Consider the following 24,732-nt stretch of genomic DNA (forward strand, 5'->3'; position numbering starts at 1 on the left):
AATGGATCCTCCTGTTTGTCTAATAATTTGTAACATGAGCCATTCCCTTGATGATAGAGAAATTTGTGGATAATTACAATGCTGCCGGTTTATTGAAGACGTCAATTCAGAAAGGTTTATTAAATATAATAATTGAATATGGAACGTGCAGATCGCTCAGATGTTTTTGATATCAATGAATCTGGCTCTATGTTTCTGCACTTCTATAGAATAATCTGGAAAGATCTAGATTTTGGACCCATTGTTTGTTACATCTGGGTGATGCCTTGCCTGTCGCAGGATAATATCTTTGTCCCGGTAGTGTAAAACTTTAGCCAGCACAGGTCTTTGTGGAAGCCCAGGAGGAAGATGAGCACCCTATGAGCTCATTCTACAGCTTATAGGAGGGTTAAGGCTTCAAGCCTGATTATTAATTTCAGCCAGTTTTCAAATAATTCAGTAGGAAAGGAGCCTTCTATTTTTTTCAGTCACACCACTAAGTGGTATATCATTGAGCCTTGACCTACTTTCAAGATCATCTGTTTCTGCCAGCAGTGCTGATATTTTCTGTTCTGCAAGCCTGTTCTCATTGCTTGCATCAGCTATCTGGTCCTCAATGGCACCGACTTAGCCTTCCACTGCCCCTGCTCTATTTTCTGCAGTTTGTGTCATATACCTGCTATCTCATCTTTAAGACCACCAAAATGTACATTGAAAGCAGAGAGAGAATTTACAATGTACCACTGCAATGAAAACATCTTTTAAAGTAGGTTCCTTAGGTACCTGTATGTCCCATTGGCGCAGATTAGGCCGTGGGGCAGTGAGTATTGTGCCACATGCAATTTTGTGGTCTTTTCATCCCCTTCAAAGCGGCTGCCTCTCCCATCTCCTGCACACCCAACTCCTTCACTTGGAGCCCATGCACAGGTGTGGGGTAGCTGTTATAAGAAGGCCACTGTCACCTGCTGACACCTGTGTTTCTGTGCAGGCAAATTGCTACAGCCTGGCCACCACTTCCCTCCTCCTAGTCTCCCCTGCTCAATCTGTCTCCAGCGTGACAACCATGGTGTCATCTTGGAGCTGAGAGACTGCTTCTCCCGAAGTCTTTATGTGGCTTTTCCTGGTCATTTTTTTCCCCTGGAGCAAAGTACTTCCACACTCAGACAGTTAACTAGTAGATGTATGCCGATTTTCAGGATGGTCGTCAGGTCTTATATTGGATAAATAGCTAGATGCTCGGCAGGAGCTCCTACATATACTTGTTCACATATGTCGTCAGGGTTGTTGCCCAAAAGTACTGCTGCTTTCGGTGTGAGTGGGATAGTCGTGCAAGAAAATATTGCTACAAAAAAAGGGACTGGCCTCTCCAACATTCACTTCAGCAAGGGAGTAAACTGTCCTGCATCCAGAAGTTGAGGATCCACCTAGGCAATGGTGGTAACAAAATCTTATCAAGTTGGGCCTAATGAAGAACTTTGTAAAGGCTATGGATAAAAATGTAAAAGCATTCATGCATCTGATTGATAACTTTCCAAGGTTAAGTGAAGCAAATATAAAAGAAGGAGTCTTTATTGGACTTCAGATTCGTAAGCTTCTTCAAGATGAGTAGTTTCTTCATTTGTTCCAGGGCAAGGAAAAGGCTGTATGGTTTACATTTGCATTTGTGGTAACTAACTTTTTGGGAAACTCAAGAGCAGATACAGTAACTATGAAGAGTTGGTGTTATTTCTACTCAAAACATGTAAGGATCTTGGCTTTAACATGTCCTTAATGACTAATTTCTTATATTCTAGACTTTTCTTCTACCAAACTGTGGAGTAGTGAGAGACGAGGATGGTGAGAAATGTAACCAAGATATTGCAGCTATGGAGAAAAGATATAAAGGAAAATAAATCCATCAATGCTTGCAGATTACTGTTGCATAATTTTAAGAGATGATCCAATACAGGAGTACAAGAAACAAGCAAAAAAACAGTTATCATTGAATGAGGACTAATTTTGTAGTGCAATTTCTGTAACTGTTTAAAATTCGCAATAGGGTTTAGACAGGTTTTAGTTATTTGAATTGTTTCTAAGTTTTCTCTAAATAAATATCAGAAAATTGGCATAACAAAATATTCTGCATCTGTATATTTACAAAAATAATAATGTTTCAAAGTGCTGGAATTAAATTATATGTAGCAGTAAAAGGAAAACTCATTGTCCAATTTGAATTCAGGAGGTCAAACTCATTAAGAAATGGCTCAGTTCATAACGGAACCTGACAACTTTTAAAAATATGTAAAACAGTTTTACATGATCTGAAAGGTCCATAAGCTAGGTTCTTCAGCTGCTCAGTCAGGACGTCCAGCCTCTGTACAGGTCCCAGTACCTTCCTCTCCTCTTCTGCACCAATCAGTTAGATAAGTGTGGGGCTTGAGAAGAGAGCAGTTCTCTCACTGATCAGGAAGGACACTGTCTCATTGTTCTCAGTCACAGGAAGCTACCTTCAGTCTATAGGACACACTCACTTATTAGCACAATTTTTTCTTGCTAAAAGTGTGTCTTTTCAAGTAAAAATTTTCCACATTAAGGATATAAAAAAGGCTTCTCCCCGATGTGACTTTTCTGATGTCTATCAAGATGAGCTGTCCGGTGAAAAAATTTCCCACATTCTGAATAGGAAAAAGGCTTCTCCCCTGTGTGAATTCTCTGGTGCTTAACAAGACTTGATTTCCTTGTAAAACATTTCCAACATTCTGAACATGAAAAAGGTTTTTCCCCTCTGTGAGTTCTTTGATGTGTAACAAAATCTAATTTCTGGTTAAAACATTTCCAACATTCTGAACATGAAAAAGGCTTCTCCCCTGTGTGAGTTTTCTGATGTGTAACAAGATGTGATTTCACTGTAAAACATTTCCCACATTCTGAACATGAAAAAGGCTTCTCCCCTGTGTGAGTTCTCTGATGTGTAACAAGAGCTGATTTCTGGTTAAAACATTTCCCACATTCTGAACAGGAAAAAGGCTTCTCTCCTGTGTGAGTTCTCTGGTGCTTAACAAGACTTGATTTCCCTGTAAAACATTTCCCACATTCTGAACATGAAAAAGGTTTTTCCCCTGTGTGAGTTCTTTGATGCGTAACAAGAACTAATTTCTGGTTAAAACATTTCCCACATTCTGAACATGAAAAAGGCTTCTCCCCTGTGTGAATTCTCTGATGTTTGATAAGACTTGATTTCTCTGTAAAATATTTCCCACATTCTGAACATGAAAAAGGCTTCTCTCCTGTGTGAGTTCTCTGGTGCTTAACAAGATCTGATTTCTGGTTAAAACATTTCCCACATTCTGAACAGGAAAAAGGCTTCTCCCCTGTGTGAGTTCTCTGATGTGTAACAAGATGTGATTTCTTGTTAAAACATTTCCCACATTCTGAACATGAAAAAGGCATCTTCCCTGTGTGAGTTCTCTGATGTATATCAAGTGTCGCTTTCTGGAAAAAACATTTCCCACATTCTGAACAGGAAAAAGCCTTCTCCCCTGTGTGAATTCTCTGGTGCTTAACGAGATTTGATTTCTCTGTAAAACATTTCCCACATTCTGAACATGAAAAAGGCTTCTCTCCTGTGTGAGTTTTCTGGTGATTAACAAGACTTGATTTCCCTGTAAAACATTTCCCACATTCTGAACATGAAAAAGGTTTTTTCCCTGTGTGAGTTCTTTGATGTGTAACAAGATCTAATTTCTGGTTAAAACATTTCCCACATTCTGAACATGAAAAAGGCTTCTCCCCTGTGTGAATTCTCTGATGTTTGATAAGACTTGATTTCTCTGTAAAATTTTTCCCACATTCTGAACATGAAAAAGGCTTCTCTCCTGTGTGAGTTCTCTGGTGCTTAACAAGATCTGATTTCTGGTTAAAACATTTCCCACATTCTGAACAGGAAAACGGCTTCTCCCCTGTGTGAGTTCTCTGATGTGTAACAAGATGTGATTTCTTGTTAAAACATTTCCCACATTCTGAACAGGAAAAAGCCTTCTCCCCTGTGTGAATTCTCTGATGTCTATCAAGATGTGCTTTTGAGAAAAAACATTTCCCACATTCTGAACATGAAAAAGGCTTCTCCCCTGTGTGAGTTCTCTGATGTGCAACAAGATCTAATTTCTGGTTAAAACATTTCCCACATTCTGAACATGAAAAAGGCTTCTCCCCTGTGTGAGTTCTCTGATGTGCAACAAGATCTAATTTCTGGTTAAAACATTTCCCACATTCTGAACATGAAAAAGGCTTCTCCCCTGTGTGAGTTCTCTGGTGACTAAGAAGACTTGCTTTCATGTTAAAACATTTCATACACTTGAAACAAGAAAATCTATTCTTTGCTGTGTGAATTTTTTGATGTTTAAGAAAAAGTTTTTTGAGGGGAAAACTATTTCCATATTCTGACCGTGCAAATGGCTTCTTAGCTTTAGGAGCAGTTAGTTTTTTAATGCTTAGTTTGTGACTTTGATTTTCCTTAGTAGTCGGTAATGAATCAGAAGATAGGACCTGTTTCAAAGGATCAGATGACATATCTTTGCTGTAAAGGGATGATGGTATATTTGGAGTAATAGCATTCCCTTCAATTGTATCCTGTGAGATCTCCAGCTCATCTGATTTGAAAATTGAAGATGTCAGCTGTCCCTCTGATCTCCTAGTACAGTCATCTGCCAAGTAAAAAAAATATATTTGAATAAAATATTCTTGAAATTTATATTTTTGAACATTTCTAAACTGTTGGTACAAATGGCAAGTTATGTAAAAATATTGAATTATTCACCAAGACAATGATAGTTCACAGTCTAGTAGAAAACCTCATAGCATGAACCAGTAGAGTTTGGTGTTCAACTGTTTCTTCATTCTGCCTCCCAAATATCAAATATGCAAAAATTATACCAATAAAAATTTCTACTCATATCACAAAAAACAAGCCTCCACTCAGGTCCATCATCTGTCAACGGAAAAACAGAGGTTTCCACATCATTAGTGGCTCAAAAACTCTTGAAAAGCAACATGGCTTCCATAAACCAATCCAGCAAAATCCACTCTTCCAAATTCAAATATGCTTCCTACTTCACTCAAATGGAAAGCACCACATCCTACTAAAGCTCATGCATAATGCCGGAAGGTGCCTGATACAGCCTTGTTCTCCGCTGGTTAAGTCTTCTGTGTTCAGCTCCCATGTTGTGTATTTTCTTCTTAGTTTCTTCTTGTGATTCCAGCCCGTTTACTGACTACTATTGTGTCTTCTGATTTTGTATTTTCTCTGCCCTCCTGGTTCTGATCCGGCCACCTGACTATTCTTCTTGTCATCTCACACCACAGAACAGCAGGCAACACTAAGTCCAAGCCTAGGGGTCTTTGTTTAAGTACAGATCCATGTAGAGGGGTTAAAGGGTGATGGGCAAAACTTTGACTATAGACAATAACACATCTGATGAAAAGATCAAAGAAAAAAAAAGAGTAACTAGTGGTGAAACCTCTCCGGGATAATTAGAGTATGCATCTTGATAGCTCCTGGCAATTTAAACTATAGTAAGGGCCAATATTTTATGTCAAATGAGTCTCAAAAAGAAATATACATTTAATGAGAACTTTTCATAATAGTGCAGAGCTGAGGTGCCTTAAATTTAGAACTCGTGCATTTGGATGAGACAATGGAGACCTTTTTTGAAAGACTACCAGGGAATTACAGAGTTAGGTGAGGCAGGCCAATCCCACCACAATCAAACTATCATACATAATGAACCTGTAAAAAAAAATTCAGAATAAAAAAAAACACATTACATCCCCAACAAGAATGCATGTTTGGGGGGGACTCCAACACTAAACCGAAGTTGCACTTATTTATGGTAGACCGTTGGAGCTACTATGAGTCCTGACCAGAAGAGTAGAGAAAGTATTAGTGCCCCCATTTTAGGATAAATTGTATCTAAATTCTTTAGGATTGATAATATTATTTATGACGTGGAGTGAATCCATGAAACCAGGGCTCGAGCCAACACATCTCCTGCAGGCGTGAATATATGTATATTACAGCCATCAGCCACTCACAGCTTAGATACTGTATATATCATGGCACAGGTGTAATGTTTTTTGTATACTTTATCTATTTGAAGTAATTTGGTTTAAAAAGAAATTGAAAAGTCAGGATAAAGGGAAACTCTGTTATTATACAGAAATTCACACTTGGCCCTCACTGCACGTTTAATGTTGTCGATCATAAAAGTGAGGTTTGGTCATAAAGACTGGATCTGGTCTTGTAGGGACCATATGAGGACATTCAGCAGCACAGAAGGGAGAGAAGGTAGATTCATCTAATAAGATATCAGGGATCTAGGAAGCCAACAGCATCATTACCCTCCGCTTTCTCTTACAGGCCCATCATAATATTTTTCTTCAAATGATTTTTGTAACTTGTCAGCACATTCTACGTACACTGTCATTTGGATTGGTAGTTTACAAATCTGGGCAGGTAAGAGTCAGGATCTTCTAATTTCAGTTGGTAGGTGGATCCTCCAGGTTGTAAGTTCTATAGAAAAGGAGTTTTAATATCCAAAGTCATTTGAGGAGTTTCAATGTCCAAAGTCATTTGAACAGTTTTTGGTGGAGGACAATTGTGATCCAGCTGGACTACATGACCGGTAAATCAGCCACAGCCGGTGACTGAGAAGAATCAGTGACTTCTCTACATTTAGTGGTTACTACTCACCTGGGTAGTCATATGTAGGAATCTCCTCTTTACACCGCTCATCCCCCCTCACATATGTCTCTATAGTATTAATATGGGTCAGATCTTCACCCTGAAAGAAATATTGTACAAGTCACAGACAGATGGAGAAGTCACATCTATGATCAGTAGTGAAGAGCGAGTACCGTAATATTCGTAATCGCTATAATCGTTACGAGTACTTTGTAATAATCGCGTATTCGTTCCGAATAGCGAATACAATGTAAGTCAATGGGAAATGCGAGTAATTTTCTGCTAGACCCTAAAAAGGGGTCTGGGGGCCTGAGGAAAAGGCTGATGGATGGGAAAGTGATGAAACAGAATGAGAAGAGCCTGGAGAATATGCCTGCATGCATTTCTGACTCACATATGGTTTCTGGGAATAAGTTTGTCGCAGTGTTACGCCACTTTTACAGACACACAAGAACAACTACCAAACCTTACCTAAATTGCATTTAACATGCCAAAAAGGTTAAGAAACAGTTTTTCCTGCACAATCACTTGTATATAAGGCTAAATAAACCAGAGAAACCAAAAAATATCCCTTTTAGCCTTTGTTCACACATACTGCTGCAGCTTTTTTTCACCTTTTACAATTGGGAGGGTCCTGATACATTTTGTAGGTCCCTCTGTCAAACATCATTTTTAGTTCGCTATTCCCCAGCACTTTACAAGCACAGCTAGAACGTACTAGTAGGTATGTTGATCTTTGACCTGAGAGGCCTCAGGTGGCTCTATAACATGCGACTTGGAGGGACAGCTGTTCCTTAGACATTTGGGCGGTCCCTCCATCATTGACACTCAGATAGTGGAATACATATACAATAGCAGTTTAAAATGTGCCCATTGTAGCGTTGGGCTTGATCCTCCTTCTCCTCCAACACCACGCGATACTGTGGCCCTAAATTCAAATGTTCAGAGGCCCTGCAGAAGGCAGGAAAGCTGAGTTTTGTGAGAGCCCTCGTGTGGCCCTGTAACATACATTTTGAAGTGCCCTCCTGTAGAGATTTTGGAGGTCCCTCGTGTACATCTGAGAGTGCCCTCACTTACTCATATTGTAGGGCCCTCAACTCTATTATTTAACTCATTTAGGGGCAGAGACTACAGAGAAAAAGCCAAGAGACATGGAGTACTAGAAGGTAGCAGTAAGTGCGGCCTGCGATCCTCAGGTATGGCTGAACTCAGTGAACCGGAAAAATAAAGCTGCACTAGTCAACTGGATGACGAGCTCAAATATATCACTTGTGCAAGTCAATGGACTAAGGATATATGGTGATCCCCTCCAGGATGGGTTGGTGAAGCTTCTCCAAATGGCTCCGAGATTTTGATTGTCAATATTCCCAGATTATATAGGCAGAGAAGACTTCTTGATATTGTACTACTTGGACCAGTGCAGAATGTGCATCGTACTCCAAAAATTACTCCTGGGGGATGTGTCATAAGTGCAGGGAGATTCCTTGACAAGGGCCTCCCCTTGTCAAACATTATCTACGATGGAGTACTGTAGTAGTTGTGGCCCTCAATTCATATTTTCAGAGGGCCATCAGTCGGTCATCAACAGTCAGGGGATACATATTCAATAGAAATTTACACAATCTCAGTCACAATGTGGCACAAGCCAGGCATGTTTCTTGCCAAATAGGTTGACTGACAGTACATTTCTATTGAATATGTATTCCCTATCTCAGTCACAATGTGGCACAACCTGTGACAAGGGCCTCCAACCTCCAATGACAAATATTAGTTTGGTAGGACCACTGTACATTACAGATTTGTCCACTGCACAATGTGCATAGTGTAACGGGTCTGGGAGGTGGAACCTCTGAGCAACTATACAAAGGGGCAGTCCTTGTAAGGAAGCGGGTGACTCCCAGGGAAGGCGGGCAGGTAGTCACAGCAAGTGACAGGGACAGTCTCTGGGTAGAAGGGCAGGAGGTCACGGCAAGTGACGGGGACAGTCTCTTGACAGGCGGATGGTCACGGCAAGTGACAGCAGGGTAAGAGTCTCTAGACGGGCAGGTGGTCACGGCAAGTGACAGCAGGGAAAGAGTCTCTAGACGGGCAGGTGGTCACGGCAAGTGACAGCAGGGAAAGAGTCTCTAGATAGGCTAGCAGGCAGGTGAGCGCTCCCAGGTGAGCGGGCAAGAGTCTCTGGACAGGCAGGTGGTCACGGCAAGTGATGGCAGAGCCTCCAGGTAGGCTAGCAAGCAGGTAGCAGGTGAGCGCTCCCAGGTGAGCGGGCAAGAGTCTCTGGACAGGCAGGTGGTCACGGCAAGTGACGGCAGAGCCTCCAGGTAGGCTAGCAGGCAGGTAGCAGGTGAGCGCTCCCAGGTGAGCGGGCAAGAGTCTCTGGACAGGCAGGTGGTCACAGCAAGTGACGGCTAAGCCTCCAGGTAGGCTAGCAGGCAGGTAGCAGGTGAACGCTCCCAGGTGAGCGAGTAAGAGTCTCTGGACAGGCAGGCAGGTATCAGGCAGGTATCTGGCAGGTACTTCCTGGTCCGCAGGCGGACTGATCCATAGACAGACTGGCAGGTGCTGGTAGGCAGACTGTCGGACCACAGGATAGCAAGCAGGTAAGCAGATATCAGGCAGGTATCAGGCAGGTATCAAGCAGGAATCTAGCAGGTGACTGACAGGTGACTGGCAGGTAACTGGCAGGTAACTGGTAACGGGACCTGAGGGCTGAAGCAGAGTTGAAAGGCTTTGCAACAACATTGCTCGGGCACCTCCATTTTGGAGGAGGTGCCTTATATATGGTGAGGTCCTCCGGCCATTGGCCGGGGACTCCTTAGGACGGCGCGCGCGGCTCCTTTAAGAGAGGGGAAGCGCGCGCGCGCCCTAAGCACAGAGGCCGGGAAGCAGCGCGCGTTGCCAGCAGAGCGGGAGGAAGACGCCGGGCACGGAGCGGAGAGGTGAGGGGAACGGCGTCCCTGCCTAGCAGGAGGCAGGGACGCCAACGCTACACATAGGGGTTCGTAAAAATTAGCCCAATGGGCTGAGTCATGGTTGACACAGGAAGCCACCATCCCAAGGGTCTCCAATCACAAATAGTAGTTAGGCTGGAGTAGGAATACTGTCCTGGTTTTTCCACTGCACAATGTGCATAGTTTGTAAAAATTAGCCCTATGGGCTCAGTCATGATTGACGATGGAAGGAATCTTGTTTTATGGGAAGGGGGTGACGTTAACAGCAGTAGCATGAATCTGCATTTTTGATGAATTTAGGTTGGCTTGCTGTCATCTAGAGGGATTACAAACTGTGGATATATCCAGTCCTTGTTGAATTTAATCAGAGTAAGTCTGTCTGCATTTTCTGTGGAGAGGCGTGTGCGCCTATCAGTGATGAGTGCCCCAGCGGAACTGAAAACATGCTGAGACACCACACTAGCAACCGGGCAGGCCAGCACCTCCAAGGCATATAAAGAGAGGTCGGGCCAAGTGTTCAGCTTAGACACCCAATAATTAAAGGGAACTGAAGCGTCAGAAAGGGCACATGTATGGTCACTTAAAGTAACCCTTGACCATGTTATGCAACTTATCCCACCTAGGCATTTTTATAGGCAGATAGCCTTTGCTGTTTTGCTGGTTTATTGAAAATTGCCCAATTTGGGCACATTTTCCCCCCTCCTCCGTTGGAACTGTTGTTCGTGTCTCTCCCCATTATCCTTTGGTGTTGAAAAGAGCTGGTACCTCTGCCACCAGCATTATCTGAGGGTGATGTTTTCAGCAACTGATCTACAAGGCCCTCTTAAACTATTCCATTGTACAACCCCTGGCAAAAATTATGGAATCACCGGGCTCGGAGGATGTTCATTCAGTTGTTTAATGTTGTTGAAAAAAAGCAGATCACAGACATGGCACAAAACTAAAGTAATTTCAAATGGCAACTTTAGGGCTTTAAGAAACACTAAAAGAAATCAAGATAAAAAATGTGGTACCCAGTAAGAGTAATTTTTTTCAGACCAAGCAGAGGGAAAAAATTATGGAATCACTCAATTCTGAGGAAAAAAATATGGAATCACCCTGTAAATTTTCATTTCCAAAACTAACACCTGCATCAAATTAGATCTGCTCGCTAGTCTGCATCTAAAAAGGAGTGATCACACCTTGGAGAGCTGTTGCACCAAGTGAACTGACATGAATCATGGCTCCAATATGAGAGATGTCAATTGAAACAAATGGGTGGATTGGACAACCTTTCAGGGTAGGATCTGGTGTCCGTCAGGGCTGTCCTCTTAGCCCTTTGCTTTATGCCTTTGCAATTGATCCCTTCCTATCTTGAGGATAGTGGCCTACGCGGACGATGTCACCGTCTTTATTTCTTCGCAAGATGAGGCAATGGTGGTGATGTCACAAGAGGAGCGCTACTCGGAGGCATCCGGGTCCAAGATCAACCAGGATAAGTGTGAAAGTCTCTGGCTGGGAGGCGGAGATCCCGGGTTTGATCTTCCGGACACCCTCCCCGAACCCCAACACCACGCCAAAGTCCTGGGCACTGAATTCGGCCACGGTAATTACCCCATGAAAAACTGGGAAGGCAGAATCAAAGGTGTCACCCAAAGAGTGGACCAATGGAAGGGTTGGTCTTTGAGCCTGAGGGAAAGGGTTGGCCTGTGCAAAGCTTTCCTGCTCCCCTTGCTAATCTACCTGGGCAGCGTCTGTGTCTTGCCAGAGCATCTCTGGACACGGGTCTACAGTCTGTTCTTCCAGATGTTATGGGGGAATAGACTGAACCTAGTCAAGCGGGAGGTCACTTACCGCACGAGGAGACTAGGGTGGTTGGATATGGTGAACCCCGTCGTGTTCCTAGTGAACACCTTCTTGAAAGTTAACGTGGCAAACCTCTGGAAGGAGAGGGCTCCTCCATGGGTATTATCCTGCAAGGGATGGTTTCAGCCATCAATCTTCAGGGGGAAGATTGAAAGATCTTCACACACTGCATGGGCATCTCCCGGCTTATGTTACCCCGGTTCTGAAAATGATCCACCGGTGGGATCTGGGAATGTGGGAGGTGAGGTCCCTCCTGAGGAAACTCCTCGATTGGAGGGTCTTGCTTTCTCATTTTCAGAGTCCATTGGTCCTCAAGAACTGCCCAAGTCGGGATCTAAAGGTTGGGGGGAGTTTGTTAAATTCTAGCAGGATCCCCAAGAAGTACTGGGACTTGACTTGGCGCTGCTTCCAAGGTAAGCTGTGTGTAAGGGGCAATTTGAAGTACAGGAGCTCCGAGGACAGGAATTGCCCCGGTGAGGCTTGTGCTAACATGCTGGAAAGCATGGAGCACTTCCTTCTTCATTGTCCCTTTAATACAGAGGTGTACAACAGGGTGGGAGCTTCCATTGGTTGGCCATGGCTGGCTACTCTATCCTATGCCAGGTGGGCCTATGGAGCATTCGGAGACATTGGGAGAAGGGACCGAACCACTTTATTCATACTAAGTGTAGTGGTCAGGTATTTCACGTGGAACGCACGAGTTTTAGTTTCAAAGCAGAGTAAAATCCTAAGTGCAAATGAAGTTTGTAGGAACATCCTAGGTGACCTGGTGAAGGCACGTTCTCTGGAGTATGAAAGACTGGCTGACCGGAGGGTGGCCCGCTTCTGGAGGGGCTTTTCCTTCAGGGTGCCTTAGTCTGGTAGTACTCCTATATCCAGGTGGTGGGCTGATGTCTTTTGTTTTGTATTTATATCTCCTGAATAGGTTTGCAAGCATCGAACTTGAGCCTTGGATGGTGAGCATGTAGGTTGCCTTTGCCCTGGCCTCTGCTTAACTTGGTATGGCAGATGCTACAGACTACAATGTTTTTCTCTGAAGGACTTTCAGAAAAAAAAATTCCACACAGCAGCTGAACGCCCCCTTGCCCTGACTTGGCGCACAGCGGGAGTGCTCTTGGGAACAGTTGACCCAGTTCTCACTCTGGGCAAACCACAACTCCTTGGTGCCTGTTTTGGTGCTACATATCCATCTTCCTCTGTGTTGCTGTCATGGCTATGCATGCCAACGGTTCAGGTCGGATCAGTGGACTCATAATCGACTACCTCATCTTCCATGTCATCCTCCTTCCCAGTTGACATTGTAGGCTGACCTGATAGCAACTGTGTCTCATCATCATCAGCCTCCACCTCTGGAGAAAAAAAAATGATGTTCCGCCAAGTGTCTTTCTTCTGGCCATAGGTCCTCAAATAGATAAGCATCAACGCAAGCCACCTCCTCTTGTCCCTCTTCAATGCTGCACAGTGATAGTCCAGAGCCAACCAAAGTATACGTACCAAACAGATCCTCGGAGTGGCCAAGCTTGGGGTCATATGTCTCCTGTGACTGAAAATTGTTGGAGGGAGGAGAACCAGCTTCAGGATTGGATGGGCCAGCCTTCTGTGTATCCACAGTAGACTGTGTGGTCGTGGAAGATTTGTTGCTGCTTGACAAATGCGTAGTGGCCTTGTCTGCTATCCAAGACAGAATCTGCTCTCGCTCTTCTGGCTTCCACACACGTTTACGTTCCAGACCGGGAAATTTTTCCAGGAAGATACTGGATGCATCAAGCTTCTTCTGACCTGACACAGACTGAGTGCCTTCTTGCGCACCACTGACACGTCCCTTAACAACAGTCTTTTTTGGCATTTTGGGTTTTGTTGACACATTTTCAGATATTGATGGCACAAGTCAAGCTAGCTGTCACAGCCAAAATAGTGGTTAAAATGGCCTGGTGAGTGCTTTGTAGCAGGCAGTAGGAAATGTTTGGACTACTGCTTAGTGTAGGGCACTCAATGATTCAATGATTTTTTAAGTGGACTAACATGGACAGAAGGTAGGCTCTGACCCCTAAAACAGCAGGGAAAATAGACCGGTGCTAAAAAAAAAAAAAAAAAAAAAAAAAAAAGGCAGAACAAAATGCTACTTCTGTGTGTGCTGGCAAAATATTGCTGTGCCTCTGACAAGAGCTGTTTTAATATGGACACTGGAAGAACACTACCTAATACACTCCCTACCTAATACACAATCTCTCCCTCCTTGTACTCTGACTTTGTTGTGTGTCTTCAGCTCTGAAAAGAGCTATTTTTTTGATGGTATTATGGAGCTAGTGAGCGGCTCCTTTAAACACAGAACTAGTATACACGGCAGGTAGCCCTTACAAGGGCTTTTGTTTTATCAAGAGGCCTAAACACTCTCCCTAGCAGCTCGGCAATCTCTCCCTATGCTTATAGAATGCAGGCTCCAGACGCAATGTGCACAAAATGGCGACGACAGGGCTTAAATAGACCCTATGAAGCTGGGTGGCCAGCCAATCACAGTAATGCCACAACCAAGATGTCTGAAGCATTACTGTGATTGGTTATGAAGCCCAGCAGTGGCTGCAAAGGAGGCGCCAAAACTGCAGGGCGGGACATTCGAATATAGCGAGGCGATTACACAAATACTCGCAATATAATAAGTAACCCGAATACCGTACTATTCGTGCGAATAGTAACGAATACACTCACTCATCACTAATGATCAACTCTAATCCAGCCATCTCCACCATTCTCATTATACAAGTATAAACCATATAATTCTGGTGGATAAAATAAGACCGAACACAAGACCTTCACAGCCGTCTACACATCATAGGAGAGATCTCATGACACCTTCTCTCCATCTACCTGATGATCCTGAGGAACATTGGGATCTTCTTTACAGTCCTGTGGAAGAAGAGAACGGGGACATCTCTCTGGTGTTGTCCTCTTACTGGATAGAACTGGGGGAAACACATACAGGGACTGAATTCATTCTTTACATACAGATAATTATAGGCCGTGTGTGTTTAGTCCTGTCTATTACCTGGTGATGTGAGGGGCTGGGGAACCTCCATCATGATGTCCTTATACAGATCTTTGAGTCCTTCTAAATACTCCCACTCCTCCATGGAGAAATAGACAGCGACATCCTGACATCTTATAGGAACCTGACACATACAATGATAGAGTTATCTCCCCAAACCCTTCATAGCTTTACTATAAAATGTCCCAGCATTCCTCATTCCTAGCAGTGTCACCTCTCCAGTCAGCAGCTCAATAATCTTGTAGGTGAGATATAGGATCTTCTGGTCACTGATGTCCTCATATATCAGGGGGTGAGGTGGAGGCCCCGCGATTGGGCTCAGGGGTCTTCCCCATCCCTCAGACACAGGGTCCTGACAGCGCTCACTAGAGGTCTTCTTCACTACTGTGTAATCCTGGTTATGGAGAGACACATTAATAAATCTCACTCCAGACATTTCCAGAGTCCTCACCTCTCCAGTTCTGTCCATCTGTTATTCCCATAGATAAGAATGATGTAATGTGACGTCATCAGAATCTCTCACCTCTCCAGTAAGCCGGAAGAGGATCTCTAGGGTGAGGTGTAATATCCTCTCCGCCATCTTGTCTCTGTCCATATCCATCTTTGATGCGTAATTCAGGAAAATTCTCTTATATAGAAGATATTCACTGAGAGGATCCGATATTATAGAGACCTGAATGAGAAATTAAGCAGATGTAAAATCATAAAAACCCTGTGTAATAATACAATTATTGGAGATAACAAGGGAAACATTTGAGGAGATTTATGTTTTACAGTATCTAGTTTCCTTCTTTACATCTACTAATAAAACCTATATATTTTAGGCCACAGACAACAAGCAGTTTCTTCCTCAGAATCTGCAAGTGAATACCTTTCTCATAGACTCATTTTCCTTATTGCGAATTCTCGTCTCATTTACTAACACTGGAATCAGCATTAGTAATACTGCAGGAGATATTCATTACACGTGACATGAGAAATAACTACTTCATGATGAGGACGAAATCTTCATCTTCCACTACGGCTCTATAAAGGTATTTGGCCAGAGTCCATCACTGACTACATCACCACCGGCTGTCTTTTGTTACCATTTGTATTATCCGTCTCTTTGATTTATCATCAATTTTCCTTTGCTTGTCAACTCTTTCCTTTGCTTCCTCTAGTCCATGTTGAGTGTGGTGCACAGCATGTCACCAAACAGCACAGTGAGTATCTGTAGCCCTATATAAAGGCCCACTGACTGATAACAAGATTGTAGACACCTGTGATGCTAATTAGTGGACACAACTTGATTTAACATGTCCCTTTTGTCACATAATTTTCAGGGGTACCATCATTTCTGTCCAGGCTTCATTTTCATAGATTTTTAATTTATTATTACTTTTGTCAAATTCAAGTTATTTCTGTGACCATTGTGGGTTTTTCTTTCATTAAACGAGGGGGCACCAACAATTTTGACCACGTGTGTATAACATCGCATGATAGCCAGTGATAATTTTCTTGCTATAGTAAAATCTTCAAATACAGTAGCCACAAATTTAGAGTCCCTAATGTAGCTGGGAATTTCTTGCACTAGTGGTTGAAGATAGAAATCTATCCACACACCCAGTCTCTCTCCCATAGAACCTAAGCCCGCTACTATTGGTCTGAGTGGTGGTGGAAATATGTTTTTGTGGATCTTAGGAAATTAATGATATATAGGTATGAAAGGTTGTTCCACCAGTTTTTTTTTTATCCAAGGCTCCTGTACTCAAACCTTCTTGTAGCAATATATATAATTCCATATTGAGGTCTCTGATTAGTTCCAAATACACATCAGGGTTTCGTGTTTCTTAAATCAATCAAATTGAGCTTGAGCTAAATAGAATGTAATACCACTATTGTGCCCCACTTGTCTGCTGTCAAATTCATATTAGTTTTGAGATCCCTCAGGGCAATTTTTTCTTTTCTAGTTAGATTGTTATTTTTATTTCCCTTATGAGTGATTTCATTTGTTTAGAGAAACCAAATCCTTTTTAATAAGATCCTGAAACTGATCTAAAACCAAGGAACGTGACTGAAGTGGATTAAAGGACGGATTTCCCCTATGAAACAGACTATTCAGAGAGGTGTCAGACTTCATAGATTCCCTCTCCAATGATTTCAATTGTAATAAAACCTTTTGTTCTGAAAAAGATTTGTTAGGAGTAATATCAGAATTAACTGTTGCAACATCAGTAATATTTTCAGCATCATTATCAGAGATATCAAAATGACATTTCACAGTAAGGGTCCGCGCCAGTCTATTAACATCCAAAATTGCTCTAAATACATCAAACTCATTGGTAGGGGCAAAACTTAGGACTTTCGCTAAAAGTGATAATTGTTCCTCTGATAACACAAAACCGGACAAATTCCAAATCGGTAGCTCTAATAGCGGCGGTTTCTGTTCTGAGTGGTATATCTGTTTCCGCTTGTGTTTGTGGCCCCCCTTCCTCCGTTTTTTGCCATGCTAGTAGATGTATTTTGTGGATTTTCAGAATAAAATCTTCCATCTTCGCTAATTTAGCTTTCAGTTTGTAATTATTGCTAGTGAAATCCTTGTTGTGCACAAATGTTTCCAATGAGGATTGGATACAAAAACTAAAACACGAATAAAATGTAAGTTCCAGCTCCTCATATTTCAGGATTAACCCATCAACTTCAATGAACAATCGCTAAGGATGCAGTTCCACTCTGTGTGAAATGTCTCATCATACAGGGCTGTGGTCTTTTTTTTTAGCCTTAAGCCCCTCTGTATCATCTCCTTTTTCACATACATTTCCAATTCTTGTAACAAGAAAAAAACATGCAAAAAGCACAAGACACATGTTAAACATTTGTTTTAAAAGAAATTAAGTCTTTTGAGCACCAGAACAGATGTACACCGCAGGGATGGCACAGGTGCGGCTGCTACACCAACCCTGGCAGTTTACCACTTGCTGCTGTCAAATGCAAACATGGCATCTAAGAATGTTTGACAGAGTTCGGCTCATTGCCCCTCCTCTTCAAGTACTCAATAGTATAGGGCTGCCTAGTTACTACGATACTTAAATGGCTAATAATGGTGCCTGGGCCTGCAATGCATGGAAGTCTATTAGGCCGGGCCAGAAGCATCGTCCAATAAGTTACTTTTTAACGCCTCCAAACACAGACTAAAACACACGCCCCCAGGAAGAAGCAGGTGCAAAACGCGCGTCGGGGCTTCCGCCTACAAAGTGGCTGCGACTATCCTAGGTACTAATCCTATACATGTATCTATGCTCTTATATTTTTATATGGTAGTTCTTTTAACCCCTTCAGCTTTTTAGCTGGTACGTCTATTGCACGCAAGGCACTTTATGCATTTATTTATACGCTGTACTATAAGCATTTACTTATTAATATATACATATGTATATATATATATGTTGTAATAGAACCACATGTTGTATACTATCCACTTGGTGGCTACAATATAATTATTTATTATTTTTATGTCACATGAATTTTTGTAATTGTGACATACACAGGGGTACCATTTCTAATTTATACTGGGTGAGGTGTCACTCTGTCTTGTATCCCGTCCTCTTGAATTTTAATATATTTTTGTCTTTGTAAAGTTCTATTAAAAAAAATTTACGTTTTACTCTATTGGGTTTATATACGCTCTGTCTTTTTGGATGTCTATGTAATTTGGCAGTACCCATTTAATGTATGTGGTCAAATATAAGCACATTAGACTGAGGTTGAATGAAAGCACTGATTTCGGGGGTTTGGTTGACTATATAATGTATTTGGAGGTCTCCCGACAGATAATGTCAGGGCAGAGTAGGATCTGGCATCCTGAATTTCAGAGGCTAATCCGTTTGTTCTTCCTGTAGATAATCCACCGCTAGAGTAGTCTGGAGGCGACCCTCTTACAGATCACAAGAAAGCTGGAATATTTGTGTGTATGGGGGAGTCAGGAGAGATAGCCGTCTGCCAAATGATCGCTCAGCCAACACTTTTCTCATGTGTATGGGGCCGTTAGTATTACATGACAACAGTGATAGTACACAGCACTACAGTAGTACAGTGCATCATCTGAGCAAGCAGAGGCTTGTATGTTGTATGATCGCACTAAAGAGAGTTGTTTAACCCTTTAGAGCCAATTTTGACCTTATTGACCCAAGCCAAATTTTACAATTCTGACCAGTGTCACTTTATGAGGCAATATCTCTGGAACGCTTCAACGGATCTTACTAATTCAAAGATTGTTTTTAGTGACATATTGTACTTCACGATAGTGGTAAAAATTTTTCGATATGACTTACATTTATTTGTAAAAAAAAAATGGAAATTTGGTGAAAATTAAGCAATTTTCAAACTTTGAATTCTTATGCCCTTAAATCAGAGTTATGTCACATGCTTCACAGGAACTGAAGCAAAGTGGAAGAAAAAAATAAACATTTAACTTTTTTCACATAAATTTTACTTCAGACCCAAATTTATTTTATTTTCACAAGGCTAATAATAAAAAATGGACCACAAAATGTGTTGTGCAATTTCTGCTGAGCATGCGGATATCCCATATGTGGGGGAAAACCACTGTTTAGGCGCACCGCAGGGTTCGGAAGGGAAGGAGCATTGTTTGACTTTTTGAAAGCAAAAATGGCTGTAAATAAGACCGGACACCATGTTGCGTTTGAAGAGCCCTTGATGTGACTAAAGAGTGGAAACCCCCCCCATAAGTCCCCCCATTTTGGAAACTACACCCCTCATGGAATGTATCTAGATATGTGGTGATCACATTGAACCCCCAGCTGCTTCACAGAAGTTTAGAGCGCAGAGCAGTGAAGATAAAAAATTCAACTTTTTCAAGAAACATTTAATTTTAGCCCCAAATTTCTTTGTTTTCACAAGGGTAACAGAAGAAATTGAAGCCCAAAATTTGTTGTTCAATCTCTCGAGTACGCTGATATCCCGTATATAGAGGAAAACTATTGTTTGGGCGCATGGCAGGGCTCAGAAAGGAAGGAGTGACGTTTTGGAACGCAGACTTTGATGGAATGGTCTGCGGGTGTCATTTCGCATTTGGAGAGCCCCTGATGTGCCTAAACAGTGGAAAAGCCCAAAAAGTGACCCCATTTTGGAAACTACACCCCTCAATGATTTTATCTATGGGTACAGTGAGCATTTTGAACACACAAATACTACACATAATTTGATAACATTAGGTCGTCATATGGAAAATTTAAATTTTTTTCACGAAAATATTGTTTTAGCCCCAAATCTGTAATTTTCATGATGGATAATATTTGAAAATGGATCCCAAAATTTGTTACATAATTTATTCCGAATGCGATGATAGCGCATATGTGGTTAAAAACTTCTGTTTGGGCACATGGCAGGGCTAGGAAAGGAAAGAGTGCTATTTATCTGGAATAAATTGAGAATGCCAAGTCGCATTTGGAGAGCCCCTGACATGCAAAAATAGCAGAAACCCCCCTGAGGTGACCCCATATTTGAAAATTTACTGCCTAAGGAATTAATCTAGGGGTGTAGTGAGTGTTTTGAACTCATAGGTGCCTCACAGAATTTTATAACACTGAAACATGGAAATGACATTTTAGTGGTAAAAATAGAATTATTGTATTTGCTGCAAATTTTCAGGTACACAAGGGTTAATAGGTGAAAATGGACCCCATAATTTATCGCACAATTTCTTCCGAACACGGTGAGCCCCATATGTCATCAGAAATTGCTTTTAGGCCACGCGTCAGAGCTGAGAAGGAAGGAGCACTATTTGGAATTTGGAGCACAGATTTTGCTAGAATAGTTTGCGGGCGACATTTGCTTAGCTCTGAATGTGTCAGAACAGCAAAAAAACAACAAAAGTAACCCCATTGTAGAAAATGCACCTCTCAATGAATTCATCTACGGCTGCAGTGACTATTTTGTAACATCCATGTCAGGCTTTTTCTGGAGAACTGCAAATCTGCCAGTTTAATGCCCACACATTGTGCCCCCATACAGTGTAGTGCCCCCATATATTGTAGCGCCCTCATGTAGCATAGGCGTCTCTGCCCCCTGCCAGGCAGAGACGCCATCCCCCTTACTGCCGCGGTCCTGCTCCAGCGTCTTCTGGTCTCCCTGCAGCTGCAGCTGGTGCACGCAGCTTCCCTGGCTCTGTGCTTAGGGCGCGCGCGCGCTCCCTCCCTCTTAAAGGGGGCGCGCGCGCGCTCCCTCCCTCTTAAAGGGGCCGCGCGCGCCGTCCTAAAAAGTCCCCGGCCAATCACCGGAGTGCTTTCCCTATAAGAGGCACCTCCTCCAATATGGAGGTGCCCATGCAAGGTTGTTGCTTTGTGATTCTTACTTTGCTTCAGCCCCCAGGTCCTCTGCAAGTCAGTCCTGTCTGAAAGTCTGATCTTCTGCTCAGTCCGCTAGCCTGACTTCTCTTCTGCCCGACAGTCTGTCTACAGTCCAGTCCACCTGTCTATGGGCTCTGCCCGCCTGCTTACCTGGAAGCATCTGCCTGTTACTTTCCGTGCCTGCCAGCCCGCTTACCTGGAAGCACCTGCCTGTTACCTGCCGTGCCTGCCCGCTTACCTGGAAGTACCAGCCAGCTACCTGTTGTGCCGCCAGCTTGCCTACCCGGAACACTCGCCTATCTGCCTAATCAGCCTGCTTGTCTACCCGCACCACCCGTCAGCCTGCCAGGCGAAGTTCATCCACTGTACCAGTCAGTTCCTGCCTTCTGACCCGTGAGAGTCACCTGCTCTCATACACGGTCGGTCCCAGAGTGGCACCTGAAGGAGGGGCATTTGGATTTGGGAGAGCAGAATCCAATGGATTTTAATCGAGGGGGAAGAGAGTCATGTCACTTTTCAGAGTTTCTTCTACAAGTAACGTGGGAACCCCCTATTAGTTCCAGTGACAGATGATGGACCTCAGTGGGGCTGGATTTGTGCGGGATAAATTAGAGGTTTTTATTGGTAACATTTTGGGACACATCATATATTTTTTGATCACTTCCAGAATAAGGCTGGGATCACAAACTTGTGCTCAACGCTGAGCACTTACCGTGGGATCTCCATGTAAATTCCACAAATGTGATTCAGACGAAACCCTTAATAGACCCACCCACCATAACGAGGCAGATGGAGACACTTTGCACTCCGTTTGGCATTTGCTCCGGTGGTATCCATCTTTTTAGGCGTGCACAGATCTGTGGTCGCCCACACTTGTGCGCTAAAAAGATGCCTAAAATAATGGGAGACCACTGGTACAGAGACCAGTCCAAAGTGACTCCATCGGTCTCATAAGTGAGTAGTTCCGTCCGGGGTTTTGTCTGAATCTCGGTTTTGGGTAATTTGCATGGAAATCTCGACATAAGGTCTCAGTGGAGAGCGCAGGATAAATATGAGTTGAGCCTTATTCTGATTTTTGTAAGGTAGAATGAACAAAGAGAGCAGTACAAGAATAGTTCATATTTTTATTTTTGCACCGTTTTCCGTTTGGTATAAGTGATTAGGTGGATTTATTCTTTTGGTCGGTGCAATTACAGCGACACCAGATTTATATATATATTTTTTTTTTCAAGGTTTTGCTGCTATCACACAGTAAAAATGCATTTTTATAAAAACAATTTTTTTTTTGTTGCCATATTCTGAGAACTGTAACTTTTTTATTTTTTGGCAAACAGAGCTGTATAACGGCTTATTGTTTGTGGGACGAGTTTCAGATTTTTTCTGGTACCATTTTGCACATATTTTTTGATCGCTTTTTATGCAGATTTCTCAGACATAAAATGAACAAAAAACAGCAATACAGTAATTTTTTCTTTATTTTTTGCACCATTCGCTGTGCAGTAAAAGTGATTAGACTGATTTGTTCGGTACGATTACAGCAATACCAGATTTATGTTTTTTGTGCTTTGTTATTTTTACAGACTAAAAATAATATTTTACAAAAATGAATTTGTTTTGGCATCGCCATATTCTGAGAGATGAAACTTTATTTTTTTTGCCGAATGAGCTATATTAGGGCTATTAGCTATATTAGGGCTTGTTTTTTTGCAGTTTGGTGTTTTCAGTTTTACAATTTTTTTTACATAACTTTTTGATCGCTAGTCAGTATGATCAATAAGCGATGTTTTGGTGTGAATTTATATTTTTTTTTACGGTGTCCGCGAAACAGAATAAATAACATGCCAGTTTTATAGAGCGGGTCATTCCGGACGCAGCAATAACAATTGTGTGTACTTTTTTTTGTTTATTTTTGTTGTATGACAATTGCTGCGTTTTAAATGGCGAAGCGGCTTTTCGTGATTTGTGTGCGTTTTTTTTCGTGTTTTTTTACATATTTAATTTCACTGTTTTTCACTGTGGAACATGTATAATTTTTATTTTTTATCACTGATCTCACACACTGCAGTGCATGAGAATACTTAGGTTATAGCTAGATCTCACAGGTCACTGTACCCTGGGGTCATCACATGAAGTCAGGGTACCATGGTAACAATCGGGACCAGTAATTCTCATTGCGGGGGTCCGATGGTTACAAAAGGGGTCTTGTGACTCCCTAGTAACAATTTAAATACTGCTGTCGCGATTGACAGCGTTATTTAAGGGGTTCATCGGCCCCAATAACGTCCGGGGACGATACTGCAGGGTGTCAGCTGTCATAATGCTGTTAATGAGCTGACTGCACAGTGTTAGTTCAGTCACGTCCATAACAACTTTATTATACGCCATTATCCTATATATATCGACGTAGATAGAAATCACAGGTCCCACAGGAATAGCTGTACTTGGGCCCCCAACCTCAAAAGAGCAAAAAATATTTATTATAATAATATATATATTAATATAATATTATATATATATATATATATATATATATATATATATATATATATATATATATAATTACAGTTGTGCTCAGAATGGATATTGGTTGGTTGAAACAATTTATTGTCAAACTACTGTGTTTTCTCTTTTCAAATCTTAAATGACAACCAAAAACATCCAAATGACTCTGATCAAAAGCTCACATACCCCATTTCTTAATACTGTGTATTGCCCCCTCTAACATCATTGACAGCTTGAAGTCTTTTGTGGTAGTTGTGGATGAGGTTCTTTATTTTCTCAGATGGTAAAGCTGCCCATTCTTCTTGGCAAAAAGCCTCCAGTTCCTGTAAATTCCTGGGCTGTCTAGCATGAACTGCGCGCTTGATATCTCCCCAGAGTGGCTCAATGATATTGAGGTCAGGAGACTGAGATGGCTACTCCAGAATCTTCACTTTGTTCTGCTGTAGCCAATGACAGGTCAACTTGGCCTTGTGTTTTGGAATGTTGTCATGTTGGAACATCCAAGTACGTCCATGCGCAGCTTCCAGTGAGATGAGTGAAAATTTGCCTCCAGTATTTGCTGATAACGTGCTGCATTCATCTTTCCTTCAACTTTTACCAAGTTTCTTGTGCCTTTGTAGCTCACACATCCCCAAAACATCAGCGATCCACCTCCGTGCTTTACAGTAGGAATGGTGCTTGTCAGGGAAATATTAATGTCAGGGACATATTAACAGAATATTAGCAATTGGGAAATGCGAGAAATTTTCTGCTGGACCCTACACAAAGGGGCCTGGGGACCTGAGGAAAAGGCTGAAATGGATGGGAAAGTGATGAAACAGAATGGGAAGAGCCTGGAGAATATGCCTGCATTTCTGACTCACAAATGGTTTCTGGGAATAAGTTTGTTGCAGTATTACGTCACTTTTACAGACACACAAGAAGAACAACCAAACCTAACCTATATTACATTTAACAGGCCAAAAAGGTTAAGAAACAGTTTTTCCTGCACAATCACTTGTATATAAGGCTAATAAACCTGATAAGCCAAAAAAATATCCCTTTTAGCCTTTGTTCACACATACTGTTGTGGCTTTTTCCGCCTTTTACAATTGGGAGGGCCCTGACTTATACATTTTGTAGGTCCCTCTGTCATACATCATTGTTAGTTCGATATTCTCCAGCACTTTACAAGCACAGCTAGAACGCACCAGTAGGTGCCCCCTCACAAGAATGGGTTGGAGAAGCTTCTCCAAATGGCTCAGAGATTTTGATTGTCAATATTCCCAAGATTATATAGGAAGAGAAGACTTCTTGATACTGTATTACTTGGTCCAGTGCAGAATGTGCATCGTATTTCCAAAA

General features: G+C 42.2%; 1 protein-coding gene across 1 annotated transcript in view; it reads right to left on the reverse strand.

Annotated features, from left to right (window-relative positions):
* Positions 1-1,978: 1,978 nt before the first annotated feature.
* LOC141182610 (uncharacterized) overlaps positions 1,979-24,732 on the reverse strand; it is a 45,534-nt gene continuing 22,780 nt past the window's right edge. The window contains exons 6-11 of the mRNA XM_073660770.1: positions 15,060-15,209; positions 14,751-14,930; positions 14,537-14,660; positions 14,359-14,453; positions 6,707-6,797; positions 1,979-4,661 (exon numbers count right to left, since the gene is read on the reverse strand). Of these exons, the coding sequence (XP_073516871.1) occupies positions 2,548-4,661; positions 6,707-6,797; positions 14,359-14,453; positions 14,537-14,660; positions 14,751-14,930; positions 15,060-15,209 (2,754 nt within the window). The 3' untranslated portion in view covers positions 1,979-2,547. The remainder of the gene's footprint in view (positions 4,662-6,706; positions 6,798-14,358; positions 14,454-14,536; positions 14,661-14,750; positions 14,931-15,059; positions 15,210-24,732) is intronic.

This window comes from Phyllobates terribilis, unplaced genomic scaffold (genome assembly GCF_046119375.1).
Source record: "Phyllobates terribilis strain yellow unplaced genomic scaffold, ASM4611937v1 Scaffold_35__1_contigs__length_13245226, whole genome shotgun sequence".
Classification (NCBI taxonomy): domain Eukaryota; kingdom Metazoa; phylum Chordata; class Amphibia; order Anura; family Dendrobatidae; genus Phyllobates; species Phyllobates terribilis.